Below are 18,986 nucleotides of genomic sequence, written 5' to 3'. Positions count from 1 at the left end.
TATTTGCTGTTTTGCAAGTATTACTACTAAGTTTTCCTGTGTTTTGAGATGAGGTAAGGCAAAATGTACTAGGTTATCACTGTTTATTCCTGAACACACATTCAATTTAATATGCTTTGAGGTTAACTTCAGGGAATTAGGTGACCGTTTTGCTGTGAATCCCCATTCTGTCTGGCAGTTAATTTTATGTATCCTGGTATAACAATTCCTCCAAATGATGCCCATAGTCATATGGTTTAGTTTTAGATGGTCCCACAAGGAGTAGGGAGTTGGACTTCGTGATCCTTATAAATTCCTTGCCACTTGAGATATTCTGTCATTCTATGATCATGGTGCTGAACAAAGGTGAAAATGCTGTTTTCTGGGTTTATTTTTCCCCTTCTGCAGATAATGGGACATAATCAATCGGACAGCTTACATGGCGAAAATACATTCTACTTAAATGAAGCTTTAGTGTGTGTGTCTCTAAGCAGTCTCAACAGATCTGATTCTTCTCTCGTTTATGAGGATGGTGTGTATGGGCTGGACATCTCAAATTCTGATTTAGCAGGGAATAGTGAAAATCAGGTGGACTTCAAAATGGACACTTCTTGCCAGCCAGCATTAACCAGTTCACTGTGGGAATCCACTGGTCTTTGCCAGCAGATGTCTTTTTCCTGCAAAAGCAACAAGGATGCCTTGAATAATGGTAATTAACATTTTGTTTAATTAGCAAGTAGTGTGGGCAATTTGCCAGCTCTTAGAATGACTAGTCCTAGGAATAAAAGTAGCTTGATAGCAGTGGAAGCAATAGATTTTGCTAAAACAACTGCATGCTGCTTTGCAAGCTAGAGGGCAGGTGAGAAAATGGGCAGAACAGAAGTACAGAAAACTTTTGAAAAAAACCCTCAAACTCTTTACAACAGCACTTACAATGTTGTTCTCCAAATCCTTCCCCAATGGTGAGCTGAAGTAACTTTTGCCATTTCAATTGTATTTTATTGGCTGTTTTAGAACATATGTGCATTATCTGATGATTTCCAGTTAGCATAGCTTTTGATTTACTATGTTAAAATGATGATCACTGGTCAAATATTCTCCTTTTTTTCATTGAGAATGAAATGAAAATATCTTGAAAGCATCTGTAGCCTTGGAAAGAAAATTCCTTCTAAGAGATAGTATGAGCTTTGACATTAGGTTTCTGTGTTACTGAGAACAGCTCTTGTTCTGTTGCTTTTCCTTATTCTTGGGTTTTACCAGAGCTCCCAAAGATACGTAGGTTGCATGGTAGTTACTGACTGTGGCTACTAAACAAGTGGAAGAGGCCACCTATCTGAACACTGCATTGCACTGAAAATTCCCTGAAGGACTTTAAAGCATGCTAATGAGAAACTCTGAACTAGCTAGTATTTCTCATGTTGCACAATGCTGGGTTTTATCCAATTCTTCTATTGTTGTGAGGCTTGTAAAGCAGCATATGAAAAACAAAACAGCTGAAATTCTTAAGGGGCAATGGTGCAGTTTTGATTTAATAGATATTCCAGTGGGGTTTTCCTCCACAGTTGTGCAATTCAGATAAGACATGGCAAGTCAGCAGTGCATGCACTCTCATTTTTTGGCAGCTGGCAGTGCAGGATGACTTCTGTCCTCACACCAGTTGCACGTGGGTCAAGTCAAAACAAAGAGCAGAGGGCAGCAGGGTCACAGGTTGAAAACATACACGGGTACAATGTTTTTTAATTGTCCTAGGTCAAATCTTGATGTTGTTCAAATAAAAGGCTGTTGATGAAGGAACTTGCTCCTTAGTACTCTTTCTAATGTATTAAGCAGACATCCATCTCCGCCTCACTAGTCCTTGGTACATGGATTGCCAAAATAGCATTTTATAATCAAAGGTGGGGCAGGTCATCAACACAATCATCAAATGAAGCTGATTAGTGAAAGAGATTAATAGTTCTAAAAATTCCTGAATAATTAGCCTAGTGAAACTTGTTCTAGTTTGAAGTGGTCATTTTAGTAATAAGTTAGCCAAGGTAGTGCAGATTTGAAGAGGAACATATATGTGCGTTTATACCTCTCAGCAGTCGATTAGCTTGCACTGGCAAATGTTCAGATGCAAGCTAACCAGGAAACTTTCTATTGAGCCCACATGAGAACATCTGCTTTAATTAAACTGGCTTGTACCAGTTTAATTGCACTGATTCTAGGATAAGCTAGTGGAGCTTCTGTATGTAAATGTGCCAGCTACCTACAATGGGCCAGCTTTGTGCTCGTCTGCTGTCACTGCATCTTATTTAGACATTCTTGTCTTGCCCTGATAACAGGGCACCAGTGCAGTCCCAGCAGTTTGGAGACCACCACTGGCTACAAAGCCTACCCAAGAGTTAGAGTAACAGGCTAGTGTAAGTCTCTTTGTGTAAGTCATGCCTGTAAAAGCTGCTGTCACTGCCTTGGTTGACTCAAAAGGTGCCTTTAGCAAAGCAGCTAATCCTTGCAGCATCCCCTTGCAAAGCCACCGCAGTGTGTTGCTAGAGCAGGCACGGCTGGGAGCCTCTCCCCAGAGAAATGTGCCATCACATTCCAGAACTGCATTTGTGATTTGGAGAGTGACAAGTATTTTGTGCTCTAATCCTGCAGTGCTTGAGTCTGCACAATTCATACTTGCTTATGTCATGTATCCGGAGCCACTGTGTGGAGAGCAGGGAATGAGAAGAACGCTAGAATTCCCCCTGAAAAACAGATGGCATCCGAAGCCCCAATAAATGGCTCTGTACATGGAAATGAAGTAAATCACTTGTTCCTAAGCAATTCAAATCAAGCTGAGTAGTATGACTTTCATACAAGGAAGCTGATTTCATTTTGGTTGGTTTTTAATTTTTGGCCATGCTTTTTTCCCCAGACAGTTTAGTAGAGTGTAAGATTTCTGACCTTGTGCCTCCATTTCCTGACAACTCTGCAGGATATAGTCTGCTCTGATCACTGTGAAGGAAAAACAGTAGAGATGCAATGAGGGAAAGACTAGAAATAAATTGAAAGTTAGGTGAAACTTTTAATATTTTCATGTGGATGAAAGTTTCATGACATTTCCTACATTTTTTTCAGCCAGCTCCATGTATAAAGTCTCATAATTGTCTTCCAAAAAACATTTCTTAACATCAAGTCAAAACAGAACTAAGAAACAAATACTGGGTATGGCTTACTGGGAAAAAAACCCACTACTTACCTGGCCAGATCTTGCATATAGTAAGCTTTGGTGCACACAAAAGGAATTTCTTGGGTTTGATTAATTTTCTTAGAATTATTAGGCATCCTGTAAGAAGTCTGGTCTGTTAAAAACACCTTACATTTAATGAGAAGCACCACCTGAATATGTTGTCAGGGAGTTAATCATGCTGCCTTCTACCATATGCTAAGTACTATGCAATTTAGCTTCATAAATACACTCAGATGGAAATAGCTACATTCCTCTACTGCATAATTTTCCATTCATATTTTCTAAAGTAATATGTACGTCTCTTCACACAGATTCTTCACATCGTGATTATATATCATTGTTTTATGTGTATGGGAAGGAACTTTATACTAAAGACCTTGGGGCAAGTTCCCACAAAGCTGAATCTGGCACAAGTACACTTGCTAGAAAAGGTGTGTCAGTCATCAGGACGAAAATGTGACGGAAGGAAAATTCTGTTAATGCTTTACACTAATGGTTATGAACTTATCAGCATGGAAGAAGACAAGTGCTTTGGCTAACGAGGAAGTACATGTTTTGTGTCAGAGTAGGCTGAGAACTGCATAAATTCTTTCATTTAATTGATGTGTCAGGTTAACTAGCTGAAGTGATGCCTAAGATTTATCTATGGATTCACCTCTTTGATTTCAGGGATCAGTGACATTTTAATTATTTTAAGCTTTGAAGTGAACAGCTTTGTTCACTGATACTGCCTTTAATTTTTTATTTATTTTATTTTTAATTCAGATTTAGCTACAGTAATAGAGTTGAAAAGAGATAGATTTGGAAAACTGCTCTGAAACTTGATTGTAGGAGTTGTCTCCCCCCCCCCCCCCCGACATTTGCAGAGTTAGCATGAGGGATCTCTGTGGGTTGTGTAGTGAAAAATATAGTTTAAATTTTTATGAGGAACATAGAAAAAAATGTGATCTCCATAAACACCCAAATGCAAAACCAGAGAGCAAAATTAGGGCTGTACTTGAATAATGTGATTTTAATCTTTTTTTAAAGGACATAAATTTCTACTTATATGCATACAAACAAATGAGGTAGTTTGATTTTAACAAACTAATCAGGTTTTAGCAGAGGTTTTTGTCAGAGTGATTTCTAGAGATGTAAAATATTTACTTTGCAATAGAAAGAGCAAAACACCCCAGAATCAATGCATAGTATCCTATAACTGCATTTTTTTCTCCTTGTCCTTTGTCAGGAATTCCCCTCCTATTCATTAAGGCAGATTGTACTCATGGTGGTTGCTGTATTGAACCTGTTCAATTGGATTGATGTGTTGTAGTTTCTCATTGGTAATTGAGATGAGGTTTAGAGCAACATGTTTATTTTTTGGGTTAACATTGATTATGTCCTAATGACATTGTATAAAAGTACCTGCATGTTTTGCATCAGGGAGGTTGAGGATGGTGCTGTATGGGACTGGCTCTTTTCTCATACTTGGGTAAGAAGAATTTCTTGCAGTCAGAAGAGGCATACAGTGTAAAGCTGGTGCAAATGTGATAAAAAACAGGCGAAATATGCTTTGAGCTACGGTACATCTGAAGATATATAAGCTGTTTCCTCATGGTTCCCAGTCAGCACAGGATTTTGGAAAGGGGTGAAGCTCAGTAACTCCAGGCCTTATTCAAATAGGTGTAGTACTACTCCAGCACTGGAGGTGGTTAGTGGGATCCCATGTTGAGGACTTTGTTGAAGAATATTGCTTTCTTTATTTGGAAGCTGTTAAATAATGACTAGCTTCTAGCAAAAAAACCCCCAAACAACCAAAAAACCAAAAAAACACAAAAAACCCCCCAGAAAAACAATACCATAGGTCTTTATATGTGACCATTGTGAGTTAATTTCCCTACTATTGCTGCTGTGTGAACTCTTTCTGAGTAAGTATGACCTGCTTGTCTTTTAGGCTGGGACATAGTTATGCCCTGCACAGCACACACCTCCTTATTTAAACAGCATTCTTTGTAGCCAGTGGCAAGTCAACTACTTACCACATGCAGAATGGCATCTGAAGATGCTTTTCTATTTTGAATTTTTTCTGGTACATATCATAATGCTTTTAATAATGCAATTTTAAAAAGACCTTTTTGCCCTGCACAGTGAGCAAATTCTTTCTTTTGTCCTTTTACTTGAGAAGAAGAAAGGATGGAAATCTTTTAAAAGTAAAGGATGCCATGACGCTGTAGCATGTTGACCTGGTTTGTCCAGCTGCCATGTTTTGAGCTAATTTTTTCCCCTCTTTTAATTGAGTCCATGCAATTAATTCCAAATTACCCTTTCTGTGTTCACATAGGCTGTCACATGGACACGATGTCAAGGTGGTCACAGCCCATTCAGTGTTCAACATAGGTCATAATGACAGTAAAATTAAATGGAAGGGTGTAAGAATAGGAAGTTGAGTAACATCATCGCCCACACCTCCCAAGTTCTAAATTGCATTGATTAGAACAACTGAGATCTTTTATCTCTGCAACAGATAACAGCAAATTTGCCTCCTCTCCATTCCACAGAACAAAGAGTTTGTGCTCTGCCATGAGACATCAGTATCTGTGGGTTATTTGGTGGAACTGAATAACAGGGGAAGTATTTTTTTCCTCTTGGGAATACACTGCCATTTGTTTAAAGCAGATGGCAAAAGGGATTAAATCACATTGCAGTGTGATACCAAAGTGAAAAACGTGTCATTATATGTCATCTGCAATTAGTATACTTCAAGTAACACCTGCTTTTCAGCTCTGCAGCACTAGGGTTTCATAGTTCTGTTACTAATTTTCTCATGTCAAAATACTTTCTCTCATTTCTGGATATAACCACAGTAGATGCAGCAGTATTACATAACCTTTTAATTAAAGCAGTTAATGATGTTCTGGTTTTATTTTGTATGCTAATTTAAGTACAGAATTTCCTGTGTAATGCCGGTCTGGTTTTATTATTTCTAATATCTTCTCATTTAGAGCTCATTCATTAGGAAGTAAGTTAAAAGTAGTGCACATCTTTATGATGCTGAAAGGAGTGGAGAGATTCCCTTTCTTTTGAGGTATCCCTTGTATTGGTGTAAATCTCCACACCATCCTCAGGGTTTCCTTCCAGACTTCTTAAACTGCCACAAGACGATGATCAAATCTTTCTTGTTTTCCTAATATTTATGGTTCCAGCAACTTCAGAGCAGTGGTTTATGAAGCCAGTGGAATTACTGCCATCAGTGAAACTGGAATGATGTGGACCATATCTCTTGCACACAGATCTATTCTTTACTCGGGTAAGGTTGTTCCAATAGACATGGGTCTCAGGGAAGTATAGGAGCACATTTTGAACCAGAAGATCGTGGGCAGGGCACCTTTTACCATTTGCTTTGTGGTGAGGCAGCTGAAGCTCAGGGTTGTGCATAAGTGTGGCTGTGCCGCAAGTCCACAGGGAAAGAGCTGATCTCTCAGACAAAGCAGTCGCAAAGTAGGAGTATTACTAATTGTTTTTTGATGTCGAGAAGATACCTTGGGAGGTCTGTGTTTTCCATCAGGTAATGTGATCGGTGGGTGGAGACCTGGTGGCATGCCCTGCTTTAGTATATTAACAATGTTTTCTATGTGTTTTGTAATGGAGTTAGAGCCTGAAATAAATGTACAAGTGTGAATAAATAATGCATCCTAATGGATGGAAGAAGCTGTTCACGCATGATCAAATTTTGCAAGATACTGAGTATGCAAACACACCCTGTAAAGTCATGCAGCTGAATCACCAAGTACGTCTGCCTGGCTTATTTTGAAAAGTACAACCTCATTTTAATTATTTAGTATAACACTTTGCATATTCCAGAAAATAGCCTGTAGTATGTTGTGTAAAAAGAGCGCAATCTTAGAAGCACAAGATCTCACCAGCATCTACAATTACATATTTGTTGAGACGCTGGGGAAGATTGTCTGTCTTTTACTGGCATTCATCACAGGAGCATCTGATTGCCTTCCGTACTATATTTGCCATAGCCAAACTGTTGGGGAAGACTTCATGGAGTATCACGTTTTGTCTTTCCAGATGTGGTAGAAAACTTTTCTTTGGGTTCAGGTTTTTTGTGGATCACTAGAAGGTTGGAGCCTTGGTGCTGTTATGAAAGTTGATTTTAGTTTAGTTAAAATATTAAGACTTCTAACAGTCACTTGCTGAGATTCTGTGAGTGTCCTTTGGAAGCTTGATCTAGAGCTGGAACATGAATGATGCAAAAATAAATGTGATCTGGCTGTACTTGCTTAGGGTTTACCATATCAAAATCAAACCTGTGTGCCTTTAAATGTAGTTGAATATATTTCCCATTAAACAATGCACAGCATACTGGGAAACTAGTGTATTTGGCAACGGTGAAAAGATTATTGGTTTTCTTTTTTAAGTGAGATTGAGAATTGCAGGATAGTTGTTGCTGACAGTAAGAACGGCAGAGAATCTGTCTCCTTTGCAGAGGAACTTGCCATTGCAGCATGGCTACAATGGGAAGGAGATGACTGTCTACAAAAAGCTTTTGCATTACACACAGGCAGTTTTGAACTAAAGGTGACAAAGAAAGCAGGAGGGTGTTTTAAAACGTAGCATCACTCTTTTTTTGCTGTGGAGAAATATCCCACTCTGTGGAATGATGGATTTGGATTGGTGCAGAGCAGCAGAACATGAGGCCCTGGGGCAGGAAGGCACGGGAGGGAGTTGGACCAAAGCAGAGCTGGCTAGAATGTGCAGAGACATATCTCTGGGACAAGAGAGAGAAAACTTTCAGTAAAGTCAAGGTAGAAGGACATGGTGATCAATTTTGGTAAGACCAGTGTTGCTCATAGCACATAGAAGAGGAAACAGAAAAAAAGAACGTGGATCCAAGCACATTCCATGTGCTGAAGGAAAACACTTGGCTGAAGGGATGATGGCACATGCTTATTTGATAATTGTACTTTTCTTCTTGCTTCGATGTACAGTTATCCCTTTAGCTTTTATGCAGATCGCTTTTGTGGCAGTTACATGTTCACAATGCATTTAGCAAACAATTAAAAAGGGCACCCATTCCAAAATATTTGATTACACCCTGAAAATTCCTATATTTCTAATGCAAAACTTGGGGAATGTGCAACTTCTAAATTTTTGCTCCTTTTTTATTTCTTTTTTTTTTTTTTTTCCCAAATGACTGCAAAAACAGAACATCAGTGTGTATACTTCTCGCCTACCTAACAAACAAATGGTTTAAAATGCCTATGCGGTACACAAAATGCAGTGAAAAATTGGTGACTATTTTCCTGTGTCTTGAACCTTGTGCTCACTCTTCCAGTAATGCCCATAGTTTTTCCTAATCAACAAGCTGAGCTACTATTAAAGCCGAAGATTAGCATGTAATTGATGTAATTGATTTGAAACAGGCGCTTTCCCTGAATTTTTGCATTTGCAGAAATTCTGTATATTGGCTAAGTGTACCTCTGCCACTTACTTTGAGTTTTGATCTCATCAGCTTTCATGAGTAAGAAGTGATGGATCTGGTCTGTTGTTGGGAAACTACCATAAAACCCCCAAGGGGCTTGGGAGGAGACCTGAGAGTGTTTTATAAATGACCTCACCCTTTGGACTTTGTTATTCATAAGAGTTGTGCCCTTTGTCTGCTCATGAAAACGTTTGCTGAAGTCCTGAGCATGCTTCTTTGTGCTGTACCTAAAAGACTGTCCAAAAGCTGGGGACTAAACCAGTTGTTTGCCAAGGTCTTTGATTTAATGTTTATTTAAAAGCAAAATTGTAGTTTAAAAAAACCAACGCCAAACCATCCATAAAATATGAAGCAGAGTTAATTGGTACAGTAACGTCTGTCTGTGGTAACAGAGAACTCGAAAGAGTAGTTTTGATGTGTAAATGTCCCCTTTGGTTTCAAAGGAACTGAATTCATGTGCCAGAGAGACTGCTTTTTCAGGGTTAATGTGAACTGTTTCTGTCCTGGGGGGAGGAATGAGAGGAAGCTTCACTGCAGTGTTTTACCTGCAGGGTGCACTTTGGGAGAGCAGATAAGGGAGGTGTGGGGATGTGCTGTCCGATGGCAGAAAGGGAGACTGGTTTCATTGCTGAGTCTGGAAATGCTATTTCAGCCTGTAACTTTAGACACCTGAAGAAAGGGACTTTCCCATGCTGACCCGAGCAGAGTTTCCCTGTGCTTCCCTGCTGCTGCTGTCGGTGGACAGACTAGTTGCTGGCATGCCCCTGGAGAGGTGCCCTGTGCTGGCACACTGCTGTATTAGGTGGAGCAGTGGCCCTGTGCTGTGATTCTTTGTAGGAAAGGTATTTTTAGGGGTTATATGTTTATTTTCTCTTGATCATTTGAGTGCGGTTGTGTTTAATGAGCTGGAAAAGAAGTAGGTCAATAAAACATGTTCACTGTTAGCAGAATACCTGTTGGGCCGTGTGTGTGTCTGTAATTGACCATCTAAAGCTTCAAAGCTTAGCACAAAGGCAGTTTAATAGGGAATTCATACCTAAATACATGAATATTAAGCAGAAGCAGACAGCTTGCAGGCAGGATGCCTTGCCAAGGTGAGACTGTGGGTATTTAATGCACAGAGAAGTTACGATTTAGAGTCAGACCTATTTTTAAGTCTCTCTTACTGATATGCATTAAAACTCAGCATGCCAAAAGTAGTTAGAAGCTGTGTGCCTTAAAGCCAATACAACTGGTAACATAGCCGTGCAAGTAGGTTAAAATTTTAAATAATTTCAACCTAGGGGCAAGCTATGAACTTGATGTTAAAGTGGTATCCCTGGCTGTGTCTCAGCTTGAGATGTTATTACAGGTTTTTTCTTTGATAGCACTGTGTTATCAATCAATGTGAGAATAGTTTACCAGGCTTTAATAAAAGAAAAGGTGACTGCATCATCATATGCCTCTGAAATCTAGAGCTTTGAGAAAAATATAAAATAAATTAGTCAGAACCATTATGGAGCTTTATGATAAAGAGTGTTAGCAGAATAGCTATAAATTTTGTCTTTGCCAAGAATCTGGTCCAAATCCTCTAGACCAAGCTTCTCTAAAGAATTATGAGGAAAAACCTGAAAAATGAATTGCATTTTTTTTTTACCTGAGCCAACAATTAAACAAAGAACAGAAGCACACAGAATAGTGCCAGTTCCAGTGATTTTTACCATGATCAAAAAATCCAAAGTACAGAGTTGAAGAAGAGTTACATTGCAGACCATACTCATCATGGGCTTCAAATTCTTTCTATTCTGTGGCTTGTATGGGGGGGGGGAGGGGGGGAAGGGGAGGGGCGGAAGCCACCAAAAGTTGATAAGATTAATTAATGTCAAATCTGTTATGATCTAATTGCTCAGCTGCTTTTTGTGAAAAGAGCTCTTATTCATGAAGGTGCTCATTTGCCTAGGAAATGCAGCTGCTGCTTTTTCATGGGGTTGGGCTAGTTAAAAGTAAATAGCAGCATTAAAATTCTCATATTGATTTCCTGCCTTAGTCAGCTGGGAAGAGGATTAGGCTCCTCTTTCCTTCGTAGCTTCAGGATAAAGATATTTTTCCCAGTGTTTTTGAGACCCAGTACCAAATCCAGATCCTGTTATAAAATTAGATTTGCTGAGGTGCAAAGGCTTGGCTTCTCAGTTGTAGATGAGATCTTGACTCACAGTGAAACTCTTGGGAATTGGCCTCAGATCATCAAGGCCTTTATGATGTATCTGCCTTTTCTGTATCAAGTTGTCTGACTACACACAGCAGCAGTGGTATCCTGGCTGTTTGATGGCAAAGGGCTGTGCTGCCCTGGTCCAGTGCTGCTAAATGGTGTTCCCTTTCTCTCACCAACAATCAGGTCCATAAATAACTGAAGTAGGGGTATGGAAAATCCATTGCAAACTGGGAAGGTCTTAGTAGGCATTAAAAAACCCGAAGCAAACCTGATCTTAGTGCCTTTCACCAGCAGGAAAGGGAGAGAGGCAGGTGCCTGGAGTTCCCTGAGGCATCAGCTGTTGCTAGTAAATCTGCATGCAGACCACTGGGAGCATCATTAGAGGCAAAGAGATGCTGTGGGATATTCCAATGAAAACCTTCAAGGAAGCTCATGGGAGTTAGGCTGCCATTTGCCACAGAACCATAGTAGCAAATGAGAGCCTGTTAACCTTGAATTCCTTTGAATATTTGCAGACCTGGTAGATTTAGCACTGTTTTTTAGGTGTCTGCTTGTGCTTTGCATCATTATGCATGAGTGCCAATGGGGGGGATTAAATACAGCAGCTCTGCCATTTCAAATAGCTTTGGTCTGAAGTTGATGTGTCAGCTGTCAGTCCAAATGAATTTGTGTAAAAACTAATGCCACTTATTATAAATAAATGGTAAACCCCAAGACTAACTCTATGCTATTTGCAGAGGACTTATGGTTTTGAGAATCTTTAAGATATTTGTTGCTGGAAATGGTCTAAATCTCTCCTCATTTAATGAAATTGTATTTTGTAAAGAGCCCAGCACGTGACACAGATGTCTTTCAGAACAAATTAACTCAGTGTATGTATGCAGTTTTTCCAAAATCCATGTGGTGAGTTTGCCCCTCCTTTTTTTTTTTTCCCCTCTTCCCTTTTTTGAAACAGCTGAGAATGAAGGAACCTGGCCTATTGAACTTGGCCTGACTTCAGAGCTGACCCAACTTTAGGGGGGAGTTTGAACCAATGGACTCCTAAGGTCCTTTCCAATTATTCTGTGATGCTGTGAAATTAGGGTCAGAGATCAAGAAGGAAAACTGAAGGTCTTCTGTTAAAAACAGAGACCTGAGGGGTTATTTTTTGCCTAGAGTATTTCGTAGTACCTTCATAATGTCTTCCTGTCCTTCCCCTAATCTCATTGTGGGTACTCCAGACTTACCTGACAAGCTCTGATCCTCAGGGAAGAGAAAGGCAGAGTGAAGGAGAAAGTATGTGGCATTTATTTGATGTGGAAGTGCCTATGTTCTATCACAACAGACAGAAGGTGAGAATCACTGACTAATGAGTTGTTTACTTGGCCTTTTTACCCCTTCCTCCCCCTCTCCCACCACCAGGAGCATGGACTGTGTTTGGTTTGGTATGTATTGATCTCAGATTCCTGCAAATGCCATCGCTTTGTCCTTCACCTTTGGAGCAGTTTACTCGATGTCACCAATCCTGCCTTTTAGTGCTACAGGAAGGGCAGGGTGTGTGGTAGGTAGGATGTGGAATGTCACATTTTATCCTTTCCCCATACAACACTGGCATGCTTTTAGCCAGGAGCTGTCGCTTCTCTGAGTTTCGACCTGAGACCTTGTTGGAAGAACTGAGGTCCCCTTAAAAATTCTGTGAAAGCTGTCCCCATGTGCTGCAGGCCTGCAGCCAGCCATTTTTGCTATATTTAGGTTGCCTGGAAAGGTATTTTTATTTTGGGGAAGTTGCAATTTCGTGATACTTATCCTCATGGTACCAGAAGTGAACTAATGGGAAACAGAGAGAAACTGGAATTTGGATTTTGGCAGTAGGTGCCTTGGTGCATGAGACTATTTGTGATTTTCCAGAATTTTGTGAGAAACAGCCTCTAGGTCCTTGTGAGAAAGTTGGTGAAGGAGACAAGAGGGAATGTCTGTATTTTCTTTAGTTAAGGAAATGGTCTCACCTGAGATAAAAAGAAGAAAAAGCTGGACCTAAGTGGTGTTTTGTGCTGTGGTGTGGTATTGTTGGGCTGATCAGGCAGGCTGGCCCAAAAATACTGAAGTGCTGTTACAGATCACCTAATACTTTGTCTCCAGCCTCAAGCACATCCCTCTTTGCTGGGTAGTTTGACCAGCCCAACACTGAAAGAGTGGATTTTTCTGGTCTGCTGTTCAATTTTTGTCTAGGATATAAATGGTGTAGCTGGGGATCAGACTCTGGCTCTTCAGGAAAGAGTTACCTGGAGTGTCGTAGGAGAAGTAATTTTTGCATAACTGAGCAACAGTTACAACAAGCATAAAATCCAGAGGTCAGAGTGTAGTGAGAGGGCATTAATCCATGGCTGCTGCAGAAGTGTGAGGGAGCGGGAGGCTGGGAGTCTCGGGAGAAGCCCTGTGGAAGGCCTTAGATAACAGCTCAGCTTCGTTACAGCTTGGGAGATCTTTTCTGCGCTTATATGAAGAATGAATTGTGTTCTGTAGGTGTAAAGGATCAGGTACAGGTGAGGCAGGTGCAGGTCTGGTGAGTGCTGGTGAGGCGAGTGCAGGTCTGGTGGGTGCTGGTGAGGTGAGTGCAGGTCTGGTGGGTGCTGGTGAGGTGAGTGCAGGTCTGGTGGGTGCTGGTGAGGTGAGTGCAGGTCTGGTGGGTGCAGGTCTGGTGGGTGCTAGTGAGGCGAGTGTAGGTCTGGTGGGTGTTGGTGAGGCGAGTGCAGGTCTGGTGAGTGCAGGTCTGGTGAGTGCAGGTCTGGTGGGTGCAGGTCTGGTGGGTGCTGGTGAAGCGAGTGCAGGTCTGGTGAGTGCAGGTCTGGTGGGTGCTGGTGAAGCGAGTGCAGGTCTGGTGGGTGCTGGTGAGGCAAGTGCAGGTCTGGTGGGTGCTGGTGAAGCGAGTGCAGGTCTGGTGGGTGCTGGTGAGGTGAGTGCAGGTCTGGTGGGTGCTGGTGAGGTGAGTGCAGGTCTGGTGGGTGCTGGTGAGGTGAGTGCAGGTCTGGTGGGTGCTGGTGAGGTGAGTGCAGGTCTGGTGGGTGCAGGTCTGGTGGGTGCAGGTCTGGTGGGTGCTGGTGAGGTGAGTGCAGGTCTGGTGGGTGCAGGTCTGGTGGGTGCTAGTGAGGCGAGTGTAGGTCTGGTGGGTGTTGGTGAGGCGAGTGCAGGTCTGGTGAGTGCAGGTCTGGTGGGTGCAGGTCTGGTGGGTGCTGGTGAAGCGAGTGCAGGTCTGGTGAGTGCAGGTCCGGTGGGTGCTGGTGAAGCGAGTGCAGGTCTGGTGGGTGCTGGTGAGGCAAGTGCAGGTCTGGTGGGTGCTGGTGAAGCGAGTGCAGGTCTGGTGGGTGCTGGTGAGGTGAGTGCAGGTCTAGTGGGTGCTGGTGAGGTGAGTGCAGGTCTGGTGGGTGCTGGTGAGGCGGGTGCAGGTCTGGTGGGTGCTGGTGAGGCGAGTGCAGGTCTGGTGGGTGCTGGTGAGGCGAGTGCAGGTCTGGTGGGTGCTGGTGAGGTGAGTGCAGGTCTGGTGGGTGCTGGTGAGGCGAGTGCAGGTCTGGTGGGTGCTGGTGAGGCGAGTGCAGGTCTGGTGGGTGCTGGTGAGGCGAGTGCAGGTCTGGTGGGTGCTGGTGAGGCGGGTGCAGGTCTGGTGGGTGCTGGTGAGGCGAGTGCAGGTCTGGTGAGTGCTGGTGAGGTGAGTGCAGGTCTGGTGAGTGCTGGTGAGGCGCGCGCAGGTCTGGTGGGTGCTGGTGAGGCAGGTGGAGGTCTGGTGGGTGCTGGTGAGGCAGGTGCAGGTCTGGTGGGTGCGCTGTTGAGCTGAGCACAACCTGCCCGAGCATCACTCGGCATGTTGGACAGGAGCAGAGGAAAGGAGAAGTTAAGTGCTGAATTTAAGGAAAGGGGATCATACAAAACTGTTTTTGTGGCTGATATTGGCAGGTGAGTTAAAATCACGATGAACAAGGCTCATAAAAGGCTGATGTTCCTTGTTTCCCTAGGTTTTGATCCATACTGAATTCTGGCTGTCAGAGAGAATGGGCATGGAGAGAGGGTGGAGCGGTGCCCATGGGTGCCCTGGGCTGCCTGAGGAGCCCAGGAGGGCTTCTCAACTGTCACTTTCTGGTGTCTGTGTCTGTACGGATAATTTGTTTCGCCCCCTCCCCCTTTTTTTTTTTTTTTTTTTTTTTGAGAATCCTTGCATCTCAGAGTTCTGTAGTAGGCAGCAGCTGATGCTATCAAGGCTAGCTCTGGAGGGTTCTTCCTTGTTTTGGGGGTGTGTTTAAAGAGGATTCCCTCACCATTCCCCTGCTTGGGGCCAGGGGCAACTGGTTACCCCATGCTGCACTAGGGAGCTTGGGGGAGGCTTCCTGGCAGCTGTTGCTGCTCTATGTGAGAAGAACCAGTGCTGGCTGGTGGATTGGTCCCCCTGCTCCACGCTTCCTTCACCTGAGGTTGTTACGACAATTCCGGCAGTTCTTTCACCCTTCCTGAGCAGTGTCTTTCAGGGTGCATTGTGTTGCCTTCTTCGAGATATCAGCTGGTCTCCTGGCTCAGCTGCTTCCAGCATGGCACCAGGCAGAGACACAGCAGGCACCCTCCCCAGTGGCAGGCTGAGTATGTCAGCTTGGGAACACATTGTGCTTTTGTTAGGCAGAGCCTGTGTTGATTGCCACCTGAAGTGCAGCCAAAACCAGCCCCTTCACTCCTCAGTTGGATTAAGGACAGCATTTCCATCCTGAGAGGCTAGCCACTCATCACCCCGTCAGTCCCTGGGCTCTCACCTCCTGGGTGCTCTCCTGCTGTTCAGGTTCTCTGGTTGCAACGGATTTTTTTTTTCTTTAAAAAGGAGAATTCAAAAAGGCAGCTAAACTAGCAATAAATAATTTATTTTGATAGTGACAGAAGCTGATTTGTTTTTCCAGAATGCTGACAGTTTCCACTACTCAGCTTTGCTACTTAGAGTTGTAACAGTTAATAAGAAATAGTTTGGAGACAGCTAATGTTTTAATTGTTTTTTTTTTTTTAATGTTTTAATTGCTGTTTAGTTTTGGTGGTGGAAAGTAACTGCATGTAAATTGCTTTCTCCTTCTTTTCTAGTTTTTTAAAAATTTGTAGTTAGGCTTCTCCAATTAAGTAATTCATAAACTTTGGAAACAGATCTTTCAAATAAGTGCTTTATTGCCTGGTATGAAGTTGTTAAGGTGTATAGACTCACAGGACTTAAAATGGAATATTAATATGGGTAAAATTACCCTGAAATAAAAGTGTTTTGAAGTCAAGGACCTTTCACTGGTAGGACTTTTTTTTAATAAATAAAATGAAAGTAACCAGTTTCCATTAAAATAAGCAGATGTTGGCTATTTTCTGATTTCCTGTCTGGCTGCAAACTGTAATATTTTTCTAATATGGCTGTCAAAAAGAAATAAATGTAGAAGTCATTTTTAACAAAGCAGAACTCTTAGATTGTTAGGGAATCCTGTAAATAACTCATCAGCAATCAGGACATACTCTGGATTTTCACCAAGAATAAAACTTGATCTTGTAAACCCAGTGTAAACCAGTAAAAGCAAGGGAATTAATGACTGATTAACATCCTGCATTGTCTCACAATGAGCAAGCACCTCTTGTCTGTAAATACCTCGGCCCTGCCACCAGCCCTGCAGTTTGAGCAGCCAAGTATATATGTGGCTTATGCTGGGAGCCAAAGCCTCAAAGCCTGTTTGCTCCCCCTCAAGCTGTGTGAATATCAAAAAGAAGATGCTGAAAGCAGATGCAGCAATAGATGTGTTCTCACATGCCCATTGCATAATCATCTCCTACCACTACACACGCCCCTGATGTGGAGCAACCAGGGAGGCCAGGCTTTGCAGGGTGCCAGCAACCTTATTCTGCCTTAAACTCCTGCCTTGGGGAACTAGACTGGTGAAGGCCACATGTGCTGAGTGTGAGCAGGTGTCATTTTAAATTGTTACTAGTTACAGTGGCATAGGTTGTAAAACCCCAAGTATTTCCTTTTCTTTATAATAGATTTTGTTGCACATATGTATGAGAACTGGTAGAGACCAGAGCAGGTGTGAAATGTCTTTTTAGCTCTTTACATGAAAGACCGAGGCTCAAAGGACCCCAGTGCTGAGGTTGCTTGAACCTAGTGTTACCTGTGCTATGGAAGGAGTGTCAAGCTTCCCTTCTTCCAGCAGAGTCCTTTTTGAAGTGGGAAGAGTGAAAAGTTAACTCTACATATGTAGTAGCAGAGGTTGGTTGGGCCAAGACTACAGTGAGAAATATTGCAACCTGTCCAATGCTGAAGTATTGGTCCTGAGGGCTTAGTGTGATACAGAAAGCTGACTAGGGAGAAAACCCAGTCGTGCTGGGTTTTTTTTTTTTTTTTTTTAAGTAATGCACTAGTCATCACAAAAGCATTCAGAGCTCAATGCTGGGAAAAAAATACCCAATTCTCTGCATTTATGGGAGAAAATAAGTAAGATAAAACAATGAGGATCCTTGTGAAATAATTTCTTAGTATTTGGGTGCCAGGATTATCTCCATGTCAAATCTCTGTCTGGTTAGTGAAGTATGGGTATGAATTTCTTTTACTGTAAAAACGGTGGTAGTGATCATCCCTTGCATGGCAATAGACAGACTCAAACAGATTTCAGCAAATTTGAGTAAGGTACCTCACCAGGCTTTAGTATAATTTGTAATGCAGCAGCAGTTTCCTTTCTAGACTGGTGTAGCAAACAAGAAAATGGTGCTAATGAATAAAAGCCAGAATTTGGTTTTTCTGATGCTAGAGGCATGGCAGAAGATGCATCGTCACATGTCCTTCTCTTGTGCCTTACAGATCTGAATGCATTGCAGACCCAAAGTCCCCAAACAAGCACTCCAGACCGGGGATCCATCCAGCCACCACAGGTAGATGCACTGCTGCTGGACCACCAGGATGCAGAAAGTGGAGGCAGAGTGGAGGAGAAGATTGTTTACCTCTGATTGGTTGTTTTATAATCTTGGTAGCACTTTGGAAATATAATTGTGTTTGCTTTTCTAGACAGCCCTAGTTGCTTTCTGTATGACCAAATGGCTTTATGGATAGTATTTAATTTTCAGTGCAAGATTTTCCCCATGGTGAATATAGCAATTAAGTTATTCTGATGCCTTTTTGAAAAAATAATCTTTAATTTATGACATGATTTCATATGTTTTGCAAGAAGCAGTAGTTAGCAGGGGAGATGTAATGTTTTGGAATTGCTAAGATGCCAGCAAATGCTATGAAATCTAGGGTTGGTTTTCTCTTGGGTCTCCTCTTTGAAAGATCAAGCTAAGAGAGATGGGCCTGCTATTTGAGATTTCAGAGTATGAGTCAGTAACCTTCTAACAGTTGTGCTATAACATGAAAAGACAACAATGTGAGAATGATGGCTATAGTCTTTGTTGAAATGTACTACGTATCCTTAATTATCAGGTCATTTTCCTTGTCCTCTGGCTCAGGAACTGCTCAGAAGAGGATGTTTTTTATAGTCTCAATGTAATTGCATAATTGTAAGTGTATGTTCGTGTCCTGAAGCATATCATGATTTTGGTAGTACTGCAGAGATTATTTTCTATGCAGGGATGCTGTAAATCAGTTTGTTATTGTATTATAACTGTACTTCATTTCAGTAAGTGGCCTTGCACATTAAAATTCACCAGATGAAACCACCTCTCTGGTCAAAAGGGGATAAATAGTAGGCTTTTAGTTAACACAACCCTTCTGAAACTCCTCCACTTTCCCATGTAGGAACCAGCTAGGTTCTTGCTTTCAGGTTCTTGGAATCGTTTCTGTATTAGGCAGTAAGAAACCAGGACCTGTTTTGTACCTTTTTGTCCTTCAGAAATATTTGTACACTTATCTTGAAATAAAGTTCTGTTAATTTCTGCAAAACTGTACATTTGATTCATTGTTAGATTCTTCAAAGAAGTTTGGAAACAGGAGGAAAAAAAAATCTCCTTGCCTGGTTTGTACTCTGCCCTGCTACTGATACACCTGCCTTGGTTTTGCACACCCAGAGCTGTGCTTCAGGCACCTCCTCTGGAAAGACCAGGGATGTGCCTATTCGAGCACTCACAGGTAGCCATCTGGACTGGTCAAGTGCTGCTTGGTGTGGCTG

General features: G+C 42.2%; 1 protein-coding gene across 1 annotated transcript in view; it reads left to right on the top strand.

The window, feature by feature from the left end:
- The window catches only part of ARHGEF28 (Rho guanine nucleotide exchange factor 28), a 67,810-nt gene extending 49,094 nt beyond the window's left edge, over positions 1-18,716 (top strand). The window contains exons 29-30 of the mRNA XM_054398231.1: positions 388-688; positions 17,684-18,716. Coding sequence (XP_054254206.1) covers positions 388-688; positions 17,684-17,829 — 447 coding nt within the window. The 3' untranslated portion in view covers positions 17,830-18,716. The remainder of the gene's footprint in view (positions 1-387; positions 689-17,683) is intronic.
- The last annotated feature ends 270 nt before the right edge of the window (positions 18,717-18,986 follow it).

The sequence above is a fragment of the Indicator indicator genome, chromosome Z (genome assembly GCF_027791375.1).
Source record: "Indicator indicator isolate 239-I01 chromosome Z, UM_Iind_1.1, whole genome shotgun sequence".
NCBI lineage: Eukaryota > Metazoa > Chordata > Aves > Piciformes > Indicatoridae > Indicator > Indicator indicator.
This window is presented reverse-complemented; position numbering and strand designations above follow the sequence as displayed.